General features: G+C 47.0%; 3 protein-coding genes across 3 annotated transcripts; 2 read left to right on the top strand and 1 right to left on the bottom strand.

Moving 5' to 3' along the window:
- Positions 1–14,243: 14,243 nt before the first annotated feature.
- PtA15_9A72 (uncharacterized protein) lies at positions 14,244–14,895 on the bottom strand (the record flags this gene model as incomplete). The annotated part of the gene is made up of 3 exons (XM_053172949.1): positions 14,244–14,447; positions 14,592–14,719; positions 14,850–14,895. 3 exons carry the CDS (start codon positions 14,893–14,895, stop codon positions 14,244–14,246), a joined length of 378 nt encoding a protein of 125 aa, XP_053023503.1.
- Positions 14,896–14,966: 71 nt separating this feature from the next.
- Positions 14,967–15,520, top strand: PtA15_9A71 (uncharacterized protein; the record flags this gene model as incomplete). The annotated part of the gene is made up of 2 exons (XM_053172948.1): positions 14,967–15,163; positions 15,244–15,520. 2 exons carry the CDS (start codon positions 14,967–14,969, stop codon positions 15,518–15,520), a joined length of 474 nt encoding a protein of 157 aa, XP_053023502.1.
- A 3,486-nt stretch (positions 15,521–19,006) lies between these two features.
- On the top strand, positions 19,007–19,984 carry PtA15_9A70 (uncharacterized protein; the record flags this gene model as incomplete). Its single annotated transcript, XM_053172947.1, has 5 exons — positions 19,007–19,042; positions 19,221–19,322; positions 19,451–19,590; positions 19,719–19,844; positions 19,924–19,984. The coding sequence occupies 5 exons, from the start codon at positions 19,007–19,009 to the stop codon at positions 19,982–19,984; spliced, it is 465 nt and encodes a 154-aa protein (XP_053023501.1).
- Between the last annotated feature and the right edge of the window lie 181 nt (positions 19,985–20,165).

Raw genomic sequence — 20,165 nt, 5'->3', positions numbered from 1 at the left:
GCCTGCAAGACTGCGGCTTGTGTTCTATCTGAACACAAACAAAACCACTCAACCGATCCATCCCGTTCCCGTCCGGCCGACTCATCTCGCTCCACCAACCGCCCCTGTCACCAAGGCTCCCGCAGAGGCGGACAGAACCACAGGCCTCACGCCAAGGCCGGAAAAACCACCGTAGTCGAGCTAGGCGGAGATGACGGCCAGGACAAGTCTGACTACTCGGACTTGGATGAAGATGGCCACCCACAACTCTTGGCGAGGGCAGGTAATGCAGTTGTGGTGTCAAAACAAGTCTCGGCAGCGGGCTCAGACGCCTCCCGTGACGCAAATCTTGATTCTGGGTGCACTAACTGCATCACCCCTTACTCAACGGGAGTCTTCAACGTCAAGCAGGACAACACCCCCGTGCGCCTTGCCAATCACTCTCTTGTCACCGCATCTCATTGCGGCACCGCGAATCTGCCGCTGTCTTCCCCGGTATCCGTTGCCGACCTCCATGAACCCCTGCTATCAATGGCTGTGATGTGCGACGCTGGACTCACATGCGTGTTCAGCAAAGACAAGTGCAATATCCTCAAGTCGTTGTCAGCTGAGATCAAGGGCAACACCGTTGGACAGGGATACCGTAAAGGAAATCTTTACTACTTACTGTCCGACGAGGTACAGTCTTTCTCCACCTCCTGTGCTTCTCTGTCATCCGTTGACAGGTCCCTTCTGGGTTTCCATCAACGCCTAGCCTCAAACCCCTGAAGGCCCTCCTCAAAATTCTTGGTATCAAACCCACCACGATGAACAAAATTGATGTACAGCGATGCCCCATCTGCGTACAATCCAAGATGCACCAAACCCCCTTCAAGTCTCAAGCGCCATACAGATCTGATGCCCCGGGGAGACTCATTCACTCGGATGTTGGCTCTTTTGAAATACAGTCCAGGGAAGGGTATAAATATTTTGTCACCTTCATCAATGATTTCTCCAAAAATGTTTCTCTCTATCCGATGAAATCAAAAGCCAATGTTTTCCAATGCTTCAAGCTTTTCCGTGCCCACTTTGAGAAAGATGGGTCACACAAAATCCTGGCTCTGCACTCTGACAATGGAGGAGATTACTTGTCATCTGAGGTCACCACATATCTGGATCAAGTCGGAATCTCACACAAGCTGGGACCTCCCCATTCCCCTGAGCTAAATGGAGAACCTGGTGCCGCGCCCACTTAAACATAAGATCATCAAGTCTAAGTGGGTGTTCAAGGTAAAGCGCCGTCCGGACAACTCCATCCAAAAACTCAAGGCAAGGTTAGTCGCCATGGGGTACACACAGGTGAAAGGAGTGGATTATGAGGAGGTGTTTGTGCCCACGCTATGCTTAGAAACGCTTTGACTGATCTTTAGCCTACTTGCAATTAAGAAATGGACCGGAAGACAGGTTGACTTCAAGACGGCCTTCCTCAATGGACGTCTCCAGGAACCGGTGTACATGGAACAGCCCCCGGGTTTTGAGGATCCAGAACACGCAGAATGGGTCTGCAAGGTAAAGCGCTCTATCTACGGGCTCAAACAATCCCCCCACGAGTGGAACGTCAAGCTTCATTGTGGGCTAGTGAAGTGTGGTCTCACGCAATCAAAATACAACCCAACGCTATATTTCACAATCAAGAATGGTGCTCTTGTTGGTGCGGTTGCCGTCCACGTCAATGATCTGGCCATAGTCGGGGAATCGTCCTTTGTTAACCCCCTTGTCAAATCGCTTGGACGTCTCTTCAAGATCGGCGCTGTGGAACTCCTAAAAGATCAGGAAAGAGCTGTGAGGGGAAATAGCCAACTAAACTACTGATAATGTAGAAGAGTCTACAGGTGCTGGTGAGGCTGCCCTCTGGACTAATGCTGATGGAGAGAGGGTTACACTAAGAAAAAGAAAAGGGTGTGGCTGATGATTCTCTTTGACTTAGATGACTTTAACACTTTATGAGTTTGAGGTGTATCAATCCTACTGAGGGAGAGAGGAGAAGTGAGATGGGGAGAAAAGCAGAAGCTCTTGGGGAGTCACTCTGAGATGGGTAATGAGATATATGCTGGGGGATATATTTCTGAGGGGTGAAATCTTATCTAAGTGAGGTGTGTAAAGGTGCTACAGAGGGGATGTAGTAGAAAGTGCATGATAAGGGGGGTGTAAAAAGGTGCTACAGAGGGGATGTAGTAGAAAGTGCATGATGGGGATACAACATCTAGAGGGGTGTTTATATATGTGAGAAGTACTACAGGGGGGTGATACATGATGAGCACATAGTAACATTATCTGAGGATGGGCAGTCATGATGAAGGTGCAATGACCAAGGAGTGTACATGAAAGGTAACTATGTAGAATATGAAATAATGATGAGCATTTGGTAATAACTACAAGAGCTATGAAGGAATGTACTGCTGATTCAGATGAAGGGGAAAATGAGTAATGAAGTTATGTAAGATCTGCAGTCCTTATATGTAGCTATGATACTAATGAATGATGTATGTAATAATGCTAAGGATATGTATGAAGAAAATACCTGCCAATAATTGCTGATCCATTTGGAAATCCTAGGTGAAATGAGTGGGTGACTAGGGGTAAAATGGGGTGTAGAATCTGAATATGAAGTAATAATGAAGTATTTATGAAGGGTCTATGAGATATAGAAGGAATTCCTAGAAGAAGAGGATTTTATATGGAGTCCAGAGTCCAAGGGGTCCAGAGTTCAAAAGAAATTTTTAAGGCGGGGGGAATGGTTGACCAGAATTTATATGTATGAAGTGGGTTTCATATGTAGGAAATGAATAGCTGGAGTATCTGAAGTAAGAAGTAGTCCAAAGTGGCCAGAGAGGTGAAGTATATATTTTGAAAGATTTTTTTTATGAAGGAAGAATAAACCCAGTGGCAAGAAGAGGGGTGAGGAATTTTTATCTGAGGTAATGCTCATGAAGAGAAGAGAAGAAAAAATCTGAAGAAGGATTGGGGAAGGAGTGTAATTTCCAGATGATAATAACAGAGAAAAAATCTTGAAGGGATATGAAGGAGAGCAATTTTAAATGGGGTGTAGAATCTGAATATGAAGTAATAATGAAGTATTTATGAAGTTTTTATGAGATATAGAAGTGGTGGTATGAACAGGAACAGGGTTACCACAGCGCAGATGAGGAACTCCACCATTTCCTCTCCATGAAAATCGAGAGGAACGTTGATGACCGGCTACTGTACATCTCTCAAGCCCACTACATCACCGACATAGGAAACCGCTTTCTAACCACGGATCCAATCTCAGTCAAGACCCCCACAGATTCATACTTTAAAGATCTGGTTCCCAGAAAGCCAAATGAACCAGCATCCTCAGGACCTTATCCCCAGCTCATTGGCGCCCTTCTCTGGGCTGCACAGTGTACTCGTCCCAATGTTGCCTTTGCGGTCAATAGACTTTTGCAATTCCTGCAAGACCCTTTGGATTCACAATGGAGAGCGGCGGTCCGAGTGCTCCACTATCTCATCTCCACAAAATCACTGCGCCTCAGACTCGGCGGCTCCCTGAACTGTGCGGGCTTCTTGGATTCAGACTGGGCCGAAGACAGGCACAACAGGAATTCAACATCAGCTTACACCTATCGGATTGGTGATGGGGCCATCTCTTGGAAGTCCCAAAAACAAGCAACTGTATCCCTCTCAAGCACTGAGGCCAAATACAAGGCAATGTCCGACTCCTGCAAGGAAAGACTCTGGCTCTGTTATGTTTTGTCTGAACTGAAACTTTGTCCACAGTCAGCCATTCCCCTCCACGTCAACAATGCAGGAGCTGAGGCGCTAGCTAAGAATCCCGAGCATCATGCGCGCACCAAGCATATTGATGTGCGCTATCACTTCTTGCAGGAGTGCGTCAAGTCCGGAAAGATCTCTGTTCTTCACGTGTCGACGAAAGACATGCTGGCCGACATGCTGACCAAACCCCTGAATAGGGCTCTCCTGGAGGACCACTGGGCTTGTTTTGGCGTGGTCTAATCTCCCTTCTCCTTCCCCTTTCCCTTACCTCTCCCCACCTCAATTTTCCCTTTCCCTTCCCTATCTTTTTTCTTCCTTTTCTTCCTTTTCTTTTTCAAGTTTTCCTTTAGAGATGGCACTTGGCACCCGCCGGCGGGTACCCGTCACAATTCAGCACATAATTCTATGCGCCTGAAGGCGCCCATGGCGGGTGCCAGAGGTTCCATTTTAGTAAAAATACATGCAGGGAGCTGCACACGCGCAATGGGTACCTACAAGCGCATAGAATTATGTGCTGAAGTGTGGCGGGTGCCAAGTGCCATCTCTATTTTCCTTTTCAGTCTTATTTTCTAGGTTTTCAGCAAGGGGGGTGTTGAGGTGTCACGTCTTTGTTTCATGTTTCTCTCTTGTTGTTTTCTGCTTCAAACCTTTCTATCACCTTTCACATCTGTGACAGCTTGTAGGTAGTTACCCTGTGGCAGCAGAGGCGTGGAAGTCTTTTCCTCATCCTTCCACAAACTCACTCACACATTGTGTTCTGCTGCCACAGGTTAGTGTTTCTTCTCTCTCTCTCTCTTCTTTGTTCTTTCTTTGTTTCTTTTCTCTCTCTTCATGAAATGAATCATCCTTCCACAAACTCACTCACACATTGTGTTCTTCTGCCACAGGATGATTCATCTCATCAAAATTCATTATGGAAAATGGAAATAACAGTACTGTTATTGGAGCAAAAAAATATGATAACTATACTATACCAATATCTGTATAGTAAAGGCCCATTGTTGAAGGTATGGTGTCCACAACCCGCGCACTCCAAGCTTGATATGCTGGCGTACTCTCAATGAGGGCGGGCCCATACAAATTGGCGTACTCACCCGGACACCCCAACCACAACAATTGAGATCTTGCACAAGTCCATCAATTCCCTGTGGTGACCATGCTTCCTCAAGACAAACCAACAGAAATCAAACAATGCCAACCCCAAACCCTCCCCCCACAATTACCAACACACCATCATCCACTGGAGTCACAGTTCCTCTGGAGGTTTGGGAACAAATGCAAAGTCTTCTTGCCATGTTTGATCCACCCTTGGCTCCAACGGTATGGAACTCTGCTTGGTGCTAGGCTGGCGGCAGCGCTGGGAGGGGAAAAGGTGTTGGGATGACTGCCCTCACGGATTGGTCCAGAAAGAGTCGTACCGATTTGAATTGATAGCAGTGGAAGTGGTTTCGAGTTGTTTTGCCGGGGTTCAGATCCTTGGCGGCGGTTTGGTTTGTTGGGAAAGGATCTAGGAAAGGATTCTTGATGGGAGGGGGTGGACTCTTGATGATGATTTGGAAAAAGTGATGGCCTTATTTCTTGGATCAGAATGCCATGCCTCTCCCATCCTCCAAGTTCGGCGAACTTGGACTCAGGGAGGCGACCTGTCACATACATTTCATCATCTCCTTGCGCGCCATGCGCGCGCACAACACAACAGACAACAGGGAGAAAAGAAAAGAAAAAAAAAACACAAGACAAAAAGGAGAAACCAAAGAGATAAGGCAGACACATAGACGAAACAATTAACCACCAAATTCCAATGGAAAGATAAGAAAGGGAGAAGAAGAATCAAAACCACATGAAATCACAGAGAAAACGGGGGATAGCTTGACCAACGGCTTGAGATCTTTGTATCTAAACCCTTATCTCTAAAGCCTAGCCGTGGCCGGCTACAACGCATGACATCAGAAAGTCGTGGACCCACCGAACTAAGCAAAGTTTAGACCCGTCTCGGCGGTGTTCCGTCAACTAAGAGCGGGTTCACTCTTGGATAGTATCTACAGCAGGGGAAAGCCGTTAAGTTGCGGTGACGCTCGGCGTCCATAATAAAAATTTCTTGGAAGAGTAGGCTGCACCGACCGACTTAAAGACGAGAGGAGACAGTTACTTAATCACCCTCGTACTCATTTGAACAAAACAACAACTCACGATGAAAAACTCTTTCTTTCCTATTTCCATAAGTAATCTCGGTAATGGGACTACCGAAGCCGATCTCACCGCCGTGCTGTCTCAGATAGGACATATTAAGCACTGCTTTATTCCGGCTCCCCTCTCTGCTTTCAACCTTACTGCTTTGGTAGTCTTCACCACACTCGAAGAATGCGACCGCGCGGTCGAGGAACTCAATGGAGCGCTTGCGGACCGACGAAAGCTGGTCGTTCGAAAGCTTTCGCAAATAGAGATAACAAAACTTGATCTCTTGTGACGCATATCTTAGAAGCCCAGACCTCTACTCCTTTTTCTTTTTTCTTCTCTGATTTTCACTAAGTAGTCCTCTTTCAAATATCTTAAGAACCCAGTATAATTCACCCAAGTTGGGGGTGAACAAAATCACATAAATATAGCAAAAAAAAGAAAAAATCATAAAAACATTATAAAATTACTTAAACAATCCCTTGTGGAACTACTCTGAGGGAAGAATAGAGCTTGAGAGGGATTTGGTGCTTGAAGGGCTGCCTCTCAGGGGAACAAGAAACAGAATATAAGAGTATGGACTCTTAAGGAAAGGTGTGGCTATGGAGATTCTTGAGGTATGTCTAAGGGTTTACTTTCTACTAATCTAATAGCAAGGTAAAGGTAATGTAAAGTCTGTCCAACCTGATATATTTGGCATAGACTTATCAAGCTTGTCCACTCTGATTTAATGGCATAAGCTAGGCTAGTGAACGGTGACCAGTGATCTGGATTGCTGGGACAGGATCTGATGGGGGACAAAAGGTAGGGCCAAAGAGGGCAGACTATATACAAAATATTATGGGGCTGAGTTGTGGTTGGAAGAAAAGATGAAACAGTGAAAATTCTCAATCAAGGGGCTGAGGCTGAAAATGCTATGGGGATGGAAAGTTCTGGAATGAGGCTGGAATGTGGAGAGACAATGAAACATCAGAAGAAAGGGATTACATATCACATGAGAGTCTGAAAAGGGAAGGGCTGAAACCAAAGGGGACAAGGGGTAACCAAGATGAAATCTCTATGGTTATTACATGTGTGGCTAATGCCAAGATGGGGTTGTTATGCTGGATTGGGAAGAGAGAAAAAGATGATGAATATCCAGGGTCTTTCCTAATAGTCTGGCTCTGTCTGATGGGTGACTTTCTCCCACTTGTGCCTAGCTGGGAGCCTGAGAAATACTGAGTTGGTGTAGGTGGGTATCCAGAAGGTGGGGAAAAAGGGTGAAGAGAGAAAGGGGGGCCTGTTGATGGGTATGAGTTGTCCTGGCCTTGATCCTTAAGGGAGGTGGGTGCTTGAGTAATCCAGAGAGGGTTATATTGAGGGGAAAAGACTTTGATTTTGGTGCCATATTCAGGATTGGCTTACCACAATGGCCAGATCGATCAACAGGCCATTTTTAGTGTTGCTCGAGCCACATTGGATAGAGTATCCCAGTCAGAACCAGACTCTTTGGCGTAGTAAACTCGTTGGGAACCCAAGGTGATTGGTTTGTTGGCCGCATCCTTCCAGTCCGTTTCTGGTCAAAGAAGCTTTCCGACAACTATATCATGCACCCCCTGAATGGTAAACAGCTCTTTGAGTCGGGTGCGCCACGCCGGGAAACCAACTGAGTTTCCATCAAGAACAGGAACGTTTGCAATAAGTGCTGAGGGGTTCTGAGTTGTCCGAGCAGGCATGATGATTGTGGTCTTAAATTTGGACGGGATTGAGTGAGTTCGAGTCTTGCAAGTAGAATTTCAGAGTTGCAAGCAGGGTGAGCAAATGGGCCTCATGACCTGTTGAGAGAGACCAGGGGGGAAAAACCTGAAGTTCACAGGATGACAAGACTGTGACACTTGAGGGAGTGAGAAGATGGTTCTGATTCACTGAGGATGAAACTCCAGGCGCCAATCTAGTGTAGACTAAATACAAGATTGGCCATGTTTGGTTGAAGCATACAATGTACTAGATATAAGCATATATGTATCTCAACAAGAATAACCGGATTGGACATGATGGGAATGATTGAGATTTGTTTGAACAGGAGGCGAAGGATGCCCAAGCTCAGAAAGCTCAGACGGAGTGGAGTTGGCTAATTGCGGCAAAAACGGGATCCAGATGGGAAGATCAGAGAGCATTGGGATAATTGGCAATGATAAAAGATGGGGATTCAAAGAAGGGGATCGAGGTGAAGTAGAGATTTGAGAAGAGTCTGGGGTAATTGAGGAAAGAGGATCACATGGCAGGGATGGAACGGTATCATTGAGCGCACGGGGCGGCTCCGCAGCATAGAATAGCAAAGGTGTCAATTGATTCTTTTCTGGGAAGCTAGGGGGCAAAATCAGAGGCTCCGCCGCCTGGCGGAGTTGGCCACCGGGATGGAGATCAGGAGTTGGATTCAAAGAAGAACGGGGGTGTAGTTTAACCTTGTTTTGGAGGTTAGGAGGTGGAATCAGATGCTCCGCCCTCTGGCGGAGTTGGCAACTAAAACGCAGATTGGGAGTCGGAAGCGGAGGAGAGCTGGGACCTAGTTTAACCTCTTCTTGGAGGTTAGGAGGTGGAATCAGATGCTCCACCCTCTGGCGGAGTTGGCAACTAAAACACAGATCGGGAGTTGGAAGCGGAGGAGAGCTGGGACCTAGTTTAACCCCTTCTTGGTGGTTGGCCGCAGGACTAGAGCTAATTCCATTTGGAGACACAAGGGCAGAAGCAGAGAAGCCAGGAACAATCATGTTTGCAAACTTCTTGAGCACTCGATCCACCACCTGTGCAGATTGAACGGAACACGGCGGAGAGCTGGAGTCGGACGGGGTGGAACTGACGGGTCTTCTGATTGGGAAACTGTTGAGATAGTGTATTAGCATTTCCCTATGTAGTATGCTTCTAACCTATACACCCACAACTTAGCCTGTATTATACATGTATATAGTCTAGTTGTTCTTCTTACTGTTATCCTTCCTCACTGAATGATTATTACAAGTTGACTGATCACTGTGCTTGGACCATGTCCTTGACACCTTGTCAATCTCTCTTAGTCTTGTGTCACCCAGTTACCCTCAACATAAACAATGGTATGGGCGGTAACTAGCCGGCGCCTTACTTTTCCGCCCAAAACCTTTTGCAGAGTCTAATTGAAAATAGATGACAATGTGGCGGATAGGGCGGCTAGAATCAAAGGAGATTTGAGTGCCACTTGGAAGGAAGAGACTTTTTCCCTTCTGTTTTACCAGCGCATCCTTCCTGTCTCTCTGAAGATTGAGACAGCGGTGTGGTGTGCCAAATGTGTTTCAAGTATCAAATCACATAAAGTCACAGTTTAATATTGAGAAGGAGACATATTTCTAGATGTATTATTGCATAATTGGATTCTACAGGTCATTTAACCCCTAGTCACTCACTGGAACCACTAGGCTAGCTGCACTCAGTCAAAAGTGACTAGTATTATACTGTGTTCATAAGCATAATTACATACTGTAGAGATATTTTGATAGTAAATAGTATAGAATTAGAATCAAGGACATATTTATAGTGTATGTAGTGGCGTGGTTTGGCTCTGCCCATGGCATGGTTCCACCCGTGGACAACTCCATGATTGTTGTTTGGCTCCACCCATGCACCACGGCATGGTTCCACCTGTGGACACCTCCAGGTTTGTTGTTTGGCTCCACCCACGTACCACAGCATGGCTCCACCTGTGGACACCTCCATAATTGTGTAGGCTCCATGGACACCACCACGTGGACACCACATGGACACCACCATGTGGACACCACCACGTGGACACCATATGGGCACCACAACCACAACCACGTGGATACCATCACCACATGGACACCTGTATGGTGGTCACACCAGCAAAAATCCCTCACAAGGATCCCCACCAGCAAAAATCCCTCACATTTTACTATAAAAGGAGGACCTTTCCCCTCCTCAGTTTCAGCATGCCACTCAGGCAATCCTAACCAGAACACACATCTCACTCAGAGTTACTAGTCACATCCACATAAAATCCAGTAGTGTGATCTCAATCAAGTTGCCCATCAACATCTTTCATGCCTCAGAGTAGTTCTAAGTAGTCAAGTAGCAAGCATCACCCACTTGTGCTCTTAACAAGTCAGAGTGATCTTAACCCATTGTGCTCTTAACTGAAGGTTAAGGAAGAGGGCAAAGACACTTTGAATAGTTCACATATAACATCAGTTCTCTCACAAGTTTTGTATCAGTTTATCTCCACTTTCATATCACAAACATATAAAACCATATAAAACATATCTTACGTTTAGGCTCATTTCCATTATCTGACTCAAGGCTGCTGTAAACCGCTCTAACTCCATTTCCCATACAAAATCCACTTTCCGCTGAATTCAAGTTTTTGATCTGGGTCTGATAAGAGACTGCTGCACATAGTTTTCTCTATCATTAGTTTGCCACAACAATAAATAAATTTGTTGTGATAGCTCTTGTGTAGTATCATAGAGGGGCAGGTCTTTCAAACCACCCGTAACAGTTGTAATAGCTTCTTACATCTTTGAAATATTATAACTGGTATTTCCCCCTTGCAGAACTGCCACCCGTCCCAAAGGAGTTCTCACAGCGGCTAAGTCGGTGACCTCTGCGGTGGCAATAGTAACATACAAGTGGCGGCCGGACAGTGAGATTGACGGCAGAGGCAGAGATCATTTCCTTCAAACTTGGTTCCAATTTCATCTTCTCTACAACCTCAGAGTCGGGACTGGGTGGTTTAAGGGACTGGATAGCTTGTATTGATTGCTTGGTAGTTCCGGGAATAGCGCTCCAATTTTCTTCTTCCAACTCAGAGGCCGCACGCGTAAGCTCCTCAGCCGAGCTAAGGCCTATAGGGCAAGACAAAAGCAATTCATTGGATGGCACAAGGACTTCTGTGTGATTTGAAGCCTCAATTGATTGTTTGGAAAGATAAAGCTTGGAGTCTTTGTCCTCGGAATTGAAATCTTTGTGACCTTTTTGGGCAAGGGCAGATGAATAGCTCTCGATAGAAGGTGCAGAAGCAACTGGACTAGAACAGGAGGACTGTGGAGTTGATACCGTGTTGGTGTGTTTTGGATCTTCAATGGATTGTTCAGAGGAACCCAGCTTGGTGTCTGTGTCATCATCAATAAACTCTGTTGCCGCACAACAACGCATACATTAGGGTGAGTATTAGCAAAGTGCAAAAAAGTTCACTTGCATGTGCACATGTGGGTTTTGAAAAGCAAAAAAAAAAAAAAAAATCACACATTCATTTTTGTGAAGAGGCCAGGATATGTGGCCAAACTGGGGTGGCACTGCAATCCAACCTTGACTTACCTCAGACTTTCACCCCAATACAATAGTTTATCACCATTTTTTTAGCCAAATTTAAATTAATTACAGCATTTCCAAGAAAATGGGTTTCACTAATTTTACTGCAACATTACCACATTCCGAAATTCTAAACCCAATAATACCAAGTTGACTTTTACTTTAATTTTGTACATGAGGGCATATAATGTGAATTACAAGAAACTCATTTTTTTACAGGAATTACATTCAAGAACAGCAATTTTCCTTTCCTATCCTTTGACATCATCAAACAGGAGCAATTGATGAGTTGGACTTGGGTGAAATATCATTTCATCATATTTTTTCCTCTAGTTGTACCTAGAAAACAACAGAATTCTACACAACATTGTGTTGACTCCCAAATCAATTCTGACTGAGTTTTGACTCAATTCTGCATCCACTTCAATTCATTTAAGGATGAGTTACTGATGCACATCAGGCTCACATCCGACCAAAACTCACATCAAATTCAGCTCTGGCACTCCCTGGGGAGTGGGAACATATCTCCCCTGGTGTTGATCTGGCACCACAGGCGATAGGAATACACAAGGAGAAGACCCCTGAAAGGGGAGCGGGAAAAAACTCCCACCAAAACACTGAAAGCTCTCAAGCCAAATTCTTGGCTTGACCTGCAAGTCCCTCCTTCGGAGGTCGCGCTTCGCGCAAGGGTGCTTTGCGCCAGCCCAGGCTGTACCAGGGCCCTCTGAAGCGAGGGACTTGTGATAAGTCAGCCCTGCGGGAGGGGCGGCTTCGCCGCCAGCCAGTGCTACACAGCAAGCCTCCCACCAGGTGGGACTTGTGTTAAGCTAGCTGTCCCTCATCATACAAGGTGTGCATAGTAATCAATCATTCAGCATCTGATCCATCTCAACATTCTCGCTGACATCCCTCAACATTTGTCTAGGTTTGTCCTTTGAGTGACCGTAGCCACCGCTTGCTTGTGTCTAACGCTGTCTCTCATCATACAAGGTTTGTCCTTTGAGTGCCCGTAGCCACCGCTTGCTTGTGTCTAACGCTATCCCTCATCATACAAGACTATTTGTCTTATAGGTTATGAGCCCAGGTTGCGCTTAAGCACTGGGAATCACAAGCATCAATTTACAATCAATCCTCTTCATCATGTCAGACAACAAGTATTACTCTGGTCTTACGACCCTCACCAAATCCAACTTCAAAGACTGGAAGGCGGTCATCCACTTGTACTGCGCCAAAAAACCGTGCGCTGCGTACTTGGCTTCTGACAAAGCAGCCACAGCTAGAGCTCTGGACGGATCAAAAGCACATAGCGGCCGGTGTTCTTGTTTGATACATGGGTTCCGAGAATCAAGCTCGCTTTGCTACACGGCAGGAGCGATTGAGGACGATCCAGCCCGTCCAGCCAACGGGCGGGCCGGATTGACGCCTAAATGACCCCAGGTGACGGCAAATTGCCTGATCCGGGCCCTGCAGACAACGCGCTGCCCCATCTCTGACCGCCAGGACGTGAGGTCGGACCTGACCCCGGCAAAACCACGTCCGCTTCGCTAGAGACCGGCAACATGACCAGATATTATTGGTCATGATGCCAGACCTGTTGGGAGCTGCTCAACTTGGTCAGTTTCCCGGGCAGATGGTGGTCGGTCCTGTGCACAAGTCCTTGGGGCAACTTTGGACAGCAGGGCCGGTGACGTCACCTGCTTCTTGACTTTGAGAGTACAAAGGCATGCTCTTGTCCTCCCGAGTCTCAAGTCCCCCCCTCATCCTCTCCCCCATCCTCCTCCCATCCTTGCTCCTCGCTTCTCACTCCCCCCTCCATCCCTCCTTGCTCCTCCTTCCATCGCTCCTCCCTCCTTCCTCCATCCTTCCTTCTTGCTCCTCCCCCCATTGCTCCATTGTTCCTTGCTCCATCGTTCCTCGCTCGCTTGCTCCTCCCTTGTCTCTTGCTCTTGTTTGGCTCTCTTTTTGTTTGCCTACAGCCCGTTATCGCGGATAATAAGCTCAAAATTTTTGTAATAGCTGTAGTCTATATGTAATGTTTGTAGTTGTTAATCAGCTTGGTGTACATAAATATATTTTTGCTTGTTGAGTTTGCAAAGAAAATCAATCTGCTAAAGTAAAAATAATTGCCGTCCAATAAGACTGCCAATTGGGCTCGCGGCCTGCCTGGGTCTGAGCGCCAGTATTCTGCCGCCTATTTCCGACCTTGGGGGTCGGTGTTTAAGGTTATGGCATGTGAGGGGCTCGTCCCAAGGCCACCCATTTTGTCGTCCTCAAGACAGCCCTGGTTGTGTGGACGATCTGCTGGCTGTCATTGACACTGCTATTACACCGGCCATCCGACCGGTGTGCCTGCCGGCTCTTTGGCAGACATCGTGCGCCCCGCCATCATGTCGTCAACCACTGGTGGGTCAAACAGAGTCCTGAGTACAGGAAATCTCTGTCCTCCTGACGGCGAAACGCGCCCGCCGTGTACGGACAAAAATCAGCAACAAGCTCACACATTGTGGAAGCTTCTCTGCGATCACTTTGAAGCCAAGACTGTCGAAAATCAGTTGAAAGTCTATCAGAACTTGCTCAAAATCCCCTTTTGTAACAATCTCAGCACCTACATGTCTAACATCGACACCGGTATTGCTAACATGCGCGCAGTAGGCATGACCATTCGTGTTCCTCTCCCTACTGAACCAACAGTCAATGAAAATCATCTAGCTGAAATCATCATGAGCAAGATTCCGTCAAATTATGCAAACACCAAGGATATCATTTTCACCAAGCAACCATTGACTCTGGAGATAATACAAACTCAACTCGACTCAAAATCCTTGACGCCAACATATATTCGAGCTTTCTTGTGATAAAATACCCTTCTGTGTGCACCTTTTGTGGGCGGAGGCAATCTCCCTTATTTTTGTGGCAGAAAATAGCATATTTATGTGCTTGAGGTGCCGTTTCCTCAGTCAATCCAATCCCCTCGGCTCGGTCTTGGCGGGCGAGGGAAGCTCGCCCCGACTGCCGGGACGGTGAGCGGCCGCAGGCTTTGATGAGCTACATTTTTCTCCGCTGTGATGGCGACGCCTATCGTCGGATTGGGGCGTCAGAAGAGCGCCGCACTGGGCTCCGCAGCTCCAGCACATCCGCCCGTTTGAGCCTGATGCAAACGGCTGAGGCGCGATTGTAACCAGGGGATTATAGTAATCAAGTCAGCACGGGCTCATCGATGGCTTTTTCCCCTTGATCATTTGCGGCGCAGGTTGTGAGCATCCATACAGCTTCAAAGAAACGGGGTGCAGGCCCGGACAGCTGACGACCAGCTTCCAAGACGGGTCCAACTGAGTCCTGACGAGCCTGATCAGGCCTGATCCGGCCCAGTCCGACAGCAGCACGCCTGCTCGAGATCGGCCTGGACCCTGGCTGGCTATGTGAAACGTGGGGGCTGTACGGGGTGTACAGCAGATCAGGCTAGCGTTGGCAACCAGCGACAAGCTCCCACAGTTCCCAGTCACGACTACGAGCACCGACCGTTGGGCAAAAGTCCAGTGGCGGTGCAAGAGCTATGGGCTTACCCTGCCCTATATAATCCCTCCCCGGTCGATCCACCGCCGAGCCCATACTTTCCCTCCACCACTCCCACAACCATCACACTATCTATTTTAATCCCTTAAGACCACAGCACCATCATCATGTCTGGCTACGGTTACAACCAAGGATACAACGGCCATCCCACCGGCGGCTTCCAACAAAACCAGCAGCCGTACCCTCCCCAGCAGCACCCAACCCAGGGAGGCTATCAAGGCCAACCGTGCGGGCAATACGGCCAACCGGCTCCTCAGAACTACGGTAACGCACCCGGCGGTGGCTACCAAGCTCAGCCTGCATAGTAAGTGTGACCTCAGTGAGAGAGCCTCTTGACCGTGTCTTCAAGATGCTGATGATTTCTCGAATCGTTCGCTTCCTTAGTGGCCAATCCAACCAGTCCTACCAACCTCCAGCCAATGCTCAATACAACTACTCGCAGCCCCAGAACCAGTACAACAACACCCAAGCGGGCCCTCCTGGACAAGGTGCATCGGGCCAAACGGGCGACCGTGGAATGATGGGCGCGCTGGCCGGCGGAGCTGCCGGTGGACTGCTCGGAAAGAAGAACAACCATGGCTTCCTCGGTACTGTCGGTGGCGCCATCATGGGCAGCTTACTCGAGGATGCCACCAAGAAGAAAAAACACGGCCACCATTGATCGCCCCTCCCTCTTTCCTCTCTCTCCCCCTCTCATCTCCCTCAGCAGCCTTCCCGCCGTATAAAATAATACAAACACAAAATACACGAGTTCCTTCCCTTTTTTAAATCCAGCAAAAAACTGTTTGTATCGCAAGAATCACACGTTTATTGTAGCTCTCGTTTGTGTCACAACTAAATCAGATTACATATGCATGTCCCAGCTCCTTTGATGCGTTTAATGTGCGCTAAGTGCTGCATGACAAGCCTTTCATTGTCTGGGTCATTTTTCAGAAACAGTCGAGCTAAATCAAGCCATCCAGAAACAATCTCAATCTACTGGGTACTATGATACACGTCCACCTGTGGCGAGCGTGACCAGTTCCCTTCCCTTTTGAGGTGGCGGGTGTCGTGAAGCGCGAGCCTCCTCAGAGAGCGAACTTATAAACACAAGTCCCTCCTCGGGGGAGCGTAGCGACCTCCCAAGGAGGGACTTGCATAAAAAAACCATGATCTGAAAGCTGAGAATCTGAGATTGCAGCTACAAGTCTTTCTACTCAGTTTTTTTTAAATAAAAAAAACATTTGTACAAATAGTTTAAAAAGAAAATATGTGTTTTTTACCAAAAAATCTCAAGTCTGTAGTGCCAATGGTGTGAAATTAGAGGCAAGCCCCTCCTTTGGAGACGCTTCGCGCCTCCTTGGAGAAGCTTAGTTAAAGCTTGCTCAGAGAGAGGCTTTGTCCTTGCAATGTGGCCTGGCTCAATTGTGGAGGGGAAGATTATCCAAACCAAGAATTACCTGCCAAACTTATCCACCTCTTTCATGGGACTAGAACGCACTCCTTAGACAAATTATTCTATCACAGTATCTGGCCTACTTGAAAAGCAAGTGAGCTTTCTTTAGATAGATCCTTATATACTTCTGATAACACCCAGCAAGCATTTTAGCATCCTTCACATGTCCACCCAGCCAAAGAACCTCAAGATTACACCTCAGCAATACAATTCAATTGTTGAATCCGCTATCCTCCAGGGGCAAAGTCCTCTGGCCGAAGCTGGTCAAGAACCTTTTAAAGTCCTTTGGGTTGATCTCTCACAACAATGAAACCTATTTTCATGCCTGGCACTCTTTCTGTGATGGTAATTTGAATGAAAATCCCACCATAAACCATAAATATGGCTTTTTGATTGTCCCAATCAGTTTGCAACCCTCTGCCAAACATGTGGGCACTGTCCAGATCTCATAAACATCTATCAATTCCAACAAATCAGAATGCATAAACTGGATAATTCAAAGAAGATCAAATCCAGGATCCAGTACTTTACAAAACTCCTGTACTCTGCATAATCATATTTTTAGCTTTTCCCTGTTGCACTGTCCCCCTCATACCTCCAAATTCATTCTACTCTGCGTCGTGCAATTGAAACAGCATCCCAATTCCTGTACATTGGGTACTACATTCACACCACTGAATGTGACGTCAATTGATCAATTTGCGCTGCCTCCACCGGCTTCCAGGTTGCTTTCTTGTGGTCCAAGTGGTTCATCAAGTTCTCAGCAACGCCAACAAGACAGTGGGTACGGAAATTTTGGGCAAGATTTTTTTGCCTAGATTTCCTCTGCCTTTTCTCCGATTAAAGGAGGGCATGCCGGTTGTTTGCCTCCAAAACCTGACAATAGGTACAGGGTTATGTAAGTAACAGCCTAGTACACCACCGGGCCTGTTTCTGACATCCCAGACCGTTGCTGCAACGGTCTGGTTCAGCAGACATGTTCCCAACGGGCCTGCATCGTCAATGTCAAGCGACCCGTTGAGCATGCGGAGTTCTGACCGCTGCAACAACGGATGGAAATAATCCGTTGTGCAGACGAGTTTTCAACGCAACGACAACGTTTGGTGTCTTGATGAAGACTCTGACCCCAGGATTCGAACCCAGGACCTTCCTGGGGACCTACATAATCTGCAATTCCGGGGGTGCCTCCCAACCAATTGTGCATGGTGCTTGCTGATTGCACCATGCCCTGTTCCGCTTGTGGTCGGTACCGTTGCGCCTCCGTGTACGACAGGCGAACCAGCATGCCTCGCTCGCGAGGCGTGGACCCCTTTTGCACGCTCGGATGCTCCGCCCGACCGATTGCAATCCGCGGTCCCACCGATAGACCAACGTTCTGGTGGGCCCAACGTTAATCAGAATGACATGAGTGCCATAATTTAACGGAAGCCGCTGCAGGCGGCTCCTCCGAAGGCAAACCGGTGGGAGAACATTGTCCCATCGGTGAATTGCGCCCGTGGTGTACCATTGCGAAGGGGCTTTGAAGTAGTAATACTTCAAAGTTTTTCCGAAGGCCTGCCAAAGAATCTTCGAATGTCCTTCGGAGAGCCATTTTCCTCCGAAGGCTCTCCGAAGGACATTCAAAGGTCCATTGAAATCTCACTTCGGAGGACCTTTGTCAGATATTTTGACCAAGTGCTGACCGTCCGCTGCTGGTGGCGGGAACTTTGGAGGCTCTCCGAAATACTTTCGGAGATACTTTGGAGTTTTGCGTCCGCCGTGTATCCAGAGCGGGAACCACACTGAACCAAAAAATAAATCTGACCGGAGAGCCTATCCTCAGCAGATCACCAAGCTTCTGCAAACGTGCACAGCATATAGATATTTATATATTTAAATATTTATGTAGAGGTGGGCCAGTTGTCAGGAAATCCGAAACTCTGGAAGAGGGAACAAACAAACAAATGCCAGACATCTCAGAAGCAGCAGGGTGGAATGATTCGGCCGCTCAGGCCGCTCCCTACGACTCACTCAGGCACCAGGTTAAAAGGGCAGCTCTCCAGCTGCCTCCTGACATAAGTATCTCTTTGCTTGCCCAGTTGATCTAAATTTTTCCTAGCCTTTACTCATCAATCGCATGAAGTCTGAACCAGTTCCATTCTCTCCATCTCTTGCATAGTTCACATACAAGCTCACATGGCATCAGTTGTTGCCAATGACCAATACCCAATGTTGTCCGGAGTAGCTGATCATGCGGCTGCAGGCTCCGCCGCAGCAGCCGCCGCAGCAGGCGCGCCAGCGGGGCTTCATCGTAGAGCAGATCTTAGTTGGAGACGTCACAGTAGCCAAAAACAGGTTAGAACTCAAGAAACTTATGCCTTTAACTTTGAACTCTTGTCTTCAAAGACGTTATAACCTCAGCGCTAATTTTCCTTTGCATTCATTTCCGCCGAAACTGGATTTATCATAGACTTTTGATAACGAAGACGCATTGCTTGTATCCTGAAGTCTCGCCTTTGATACCATTCCATAGCTGCTTGATTGGTACTTTGCTCTCTATAAGCTTCAAGTTTTGAATTGCTCCAGTAATTGCACACCAAGAGCTGACACCTTCAAGTTGTGATACCCAAAATCCTCGACAATTAAATAGGCTTCCGACTGGTAGTCCATTCGCAGGACCCAAAATCAAGGGTCAAACACGTCAACATAAATATAACGCTGGAGCCTGAGAGCATGCATATGGGCTTGTGTAATTCACCAGTCATCAAGGTAAGCCCTTCCTAATTTGTGCTTTCATTTTGTTTTCATTTTCCCCCCAATTCAATCTGTTTCACAGGTTTTTCCTTACCTGCTGGTTTCAATTTACACTTTCCCTGGCGATGATTCCTTTTGTCTCTAATTTCTGTGGCTCTTTTACATATCTACTACTGATCCCATTTATTCACAGGCAATTTTTCCACAGGATGGTAAGATTCATACAACTGCTGAAACAACCCCATTCTATAGAATGCGGGAGACTTCAATCGGGGTTCAGTTAGGAGTAAATGAAGTAAGCCTTTGCCCGTCCTGCCTGACTTCAGCTCTTCTCTGGTGCAAACGCATACCTGACCAAAAAATTACTATTTGGATGAGGTCTGTAATACTAATTCCTAATAAATGAATCCTTATTATAAATAGCACGCCAAGTTTAATGTCCAGCGGGCTCAGTCTATTGCGCACGCCGGTTACACCGTTCCATATGTCTCAACTTCGGGAGTCCATACATCAAGGCTCTCCCTCACAATGAATGAAGATAGTTCCTTAAGAGATGGCGTAGCGTACGTCGCATCTTCTTCTTTCTGTTACCTCATCTATATTCATATTCACATAAAAATTTACCAACTACGCGCTCTGTTCAACCACGTGAATAAAAACTACACGTGCCTTCGTGAAAAAAATGAGCCAGCCGTTCTTTATGTTTTGGTATGCTGCTGGAGTTTGACAGTGCGAAAAGAAAGTCTTTCCGAGCTTTACTCGAGATTGAGTCGCAGTCTCGCAAGGAATTGCCTTTCAAGCTTTGGACAAGCCCAAAGTGAGCACTATACTTTCCTTTGTCCAATTTGTGCCATGCCAACTTCCGGTGAAAATTAAATCATCCCTGTTTATAACAGGAGATGGGACTTGTATTACGACGGTAAAACTGAACTGGGTCATGTGGACTTCGACACATAAGATCTTCCGCCCAAAGGAAAGCTTCAATCAGAGCTGAAGCATGATGAATTGGCGACAAAAAATTTAACCTTCCTTTTTCAGCCATAAGAGAACACTTTCAATGGCATTCATACGCGAAATCTATCCCATATGTCCAACGAGCGAGGCTTGTCAAACCACTAAAATCTTAACAATGCTGCTA

The sequence above is a fragment of the Puccinia triticina genome, chromosome 9A, assembly GCF_026914185.1.
Source record: "Puccinia triticina chromosome 9A, complete sequence".
NCBI classification, from domain to species: Eukaryota; Fungi; Basidiomycota; class Pucciniomycetes; order Pucciniales; family Pucciniaceae; genus Puccinia; species Puccinia triticina.
The sequence above is the reverse complement of the archived record's forward strand: the minus strand, read 5'-3'. Positions and strand labels throughout refer to the sequence as shown.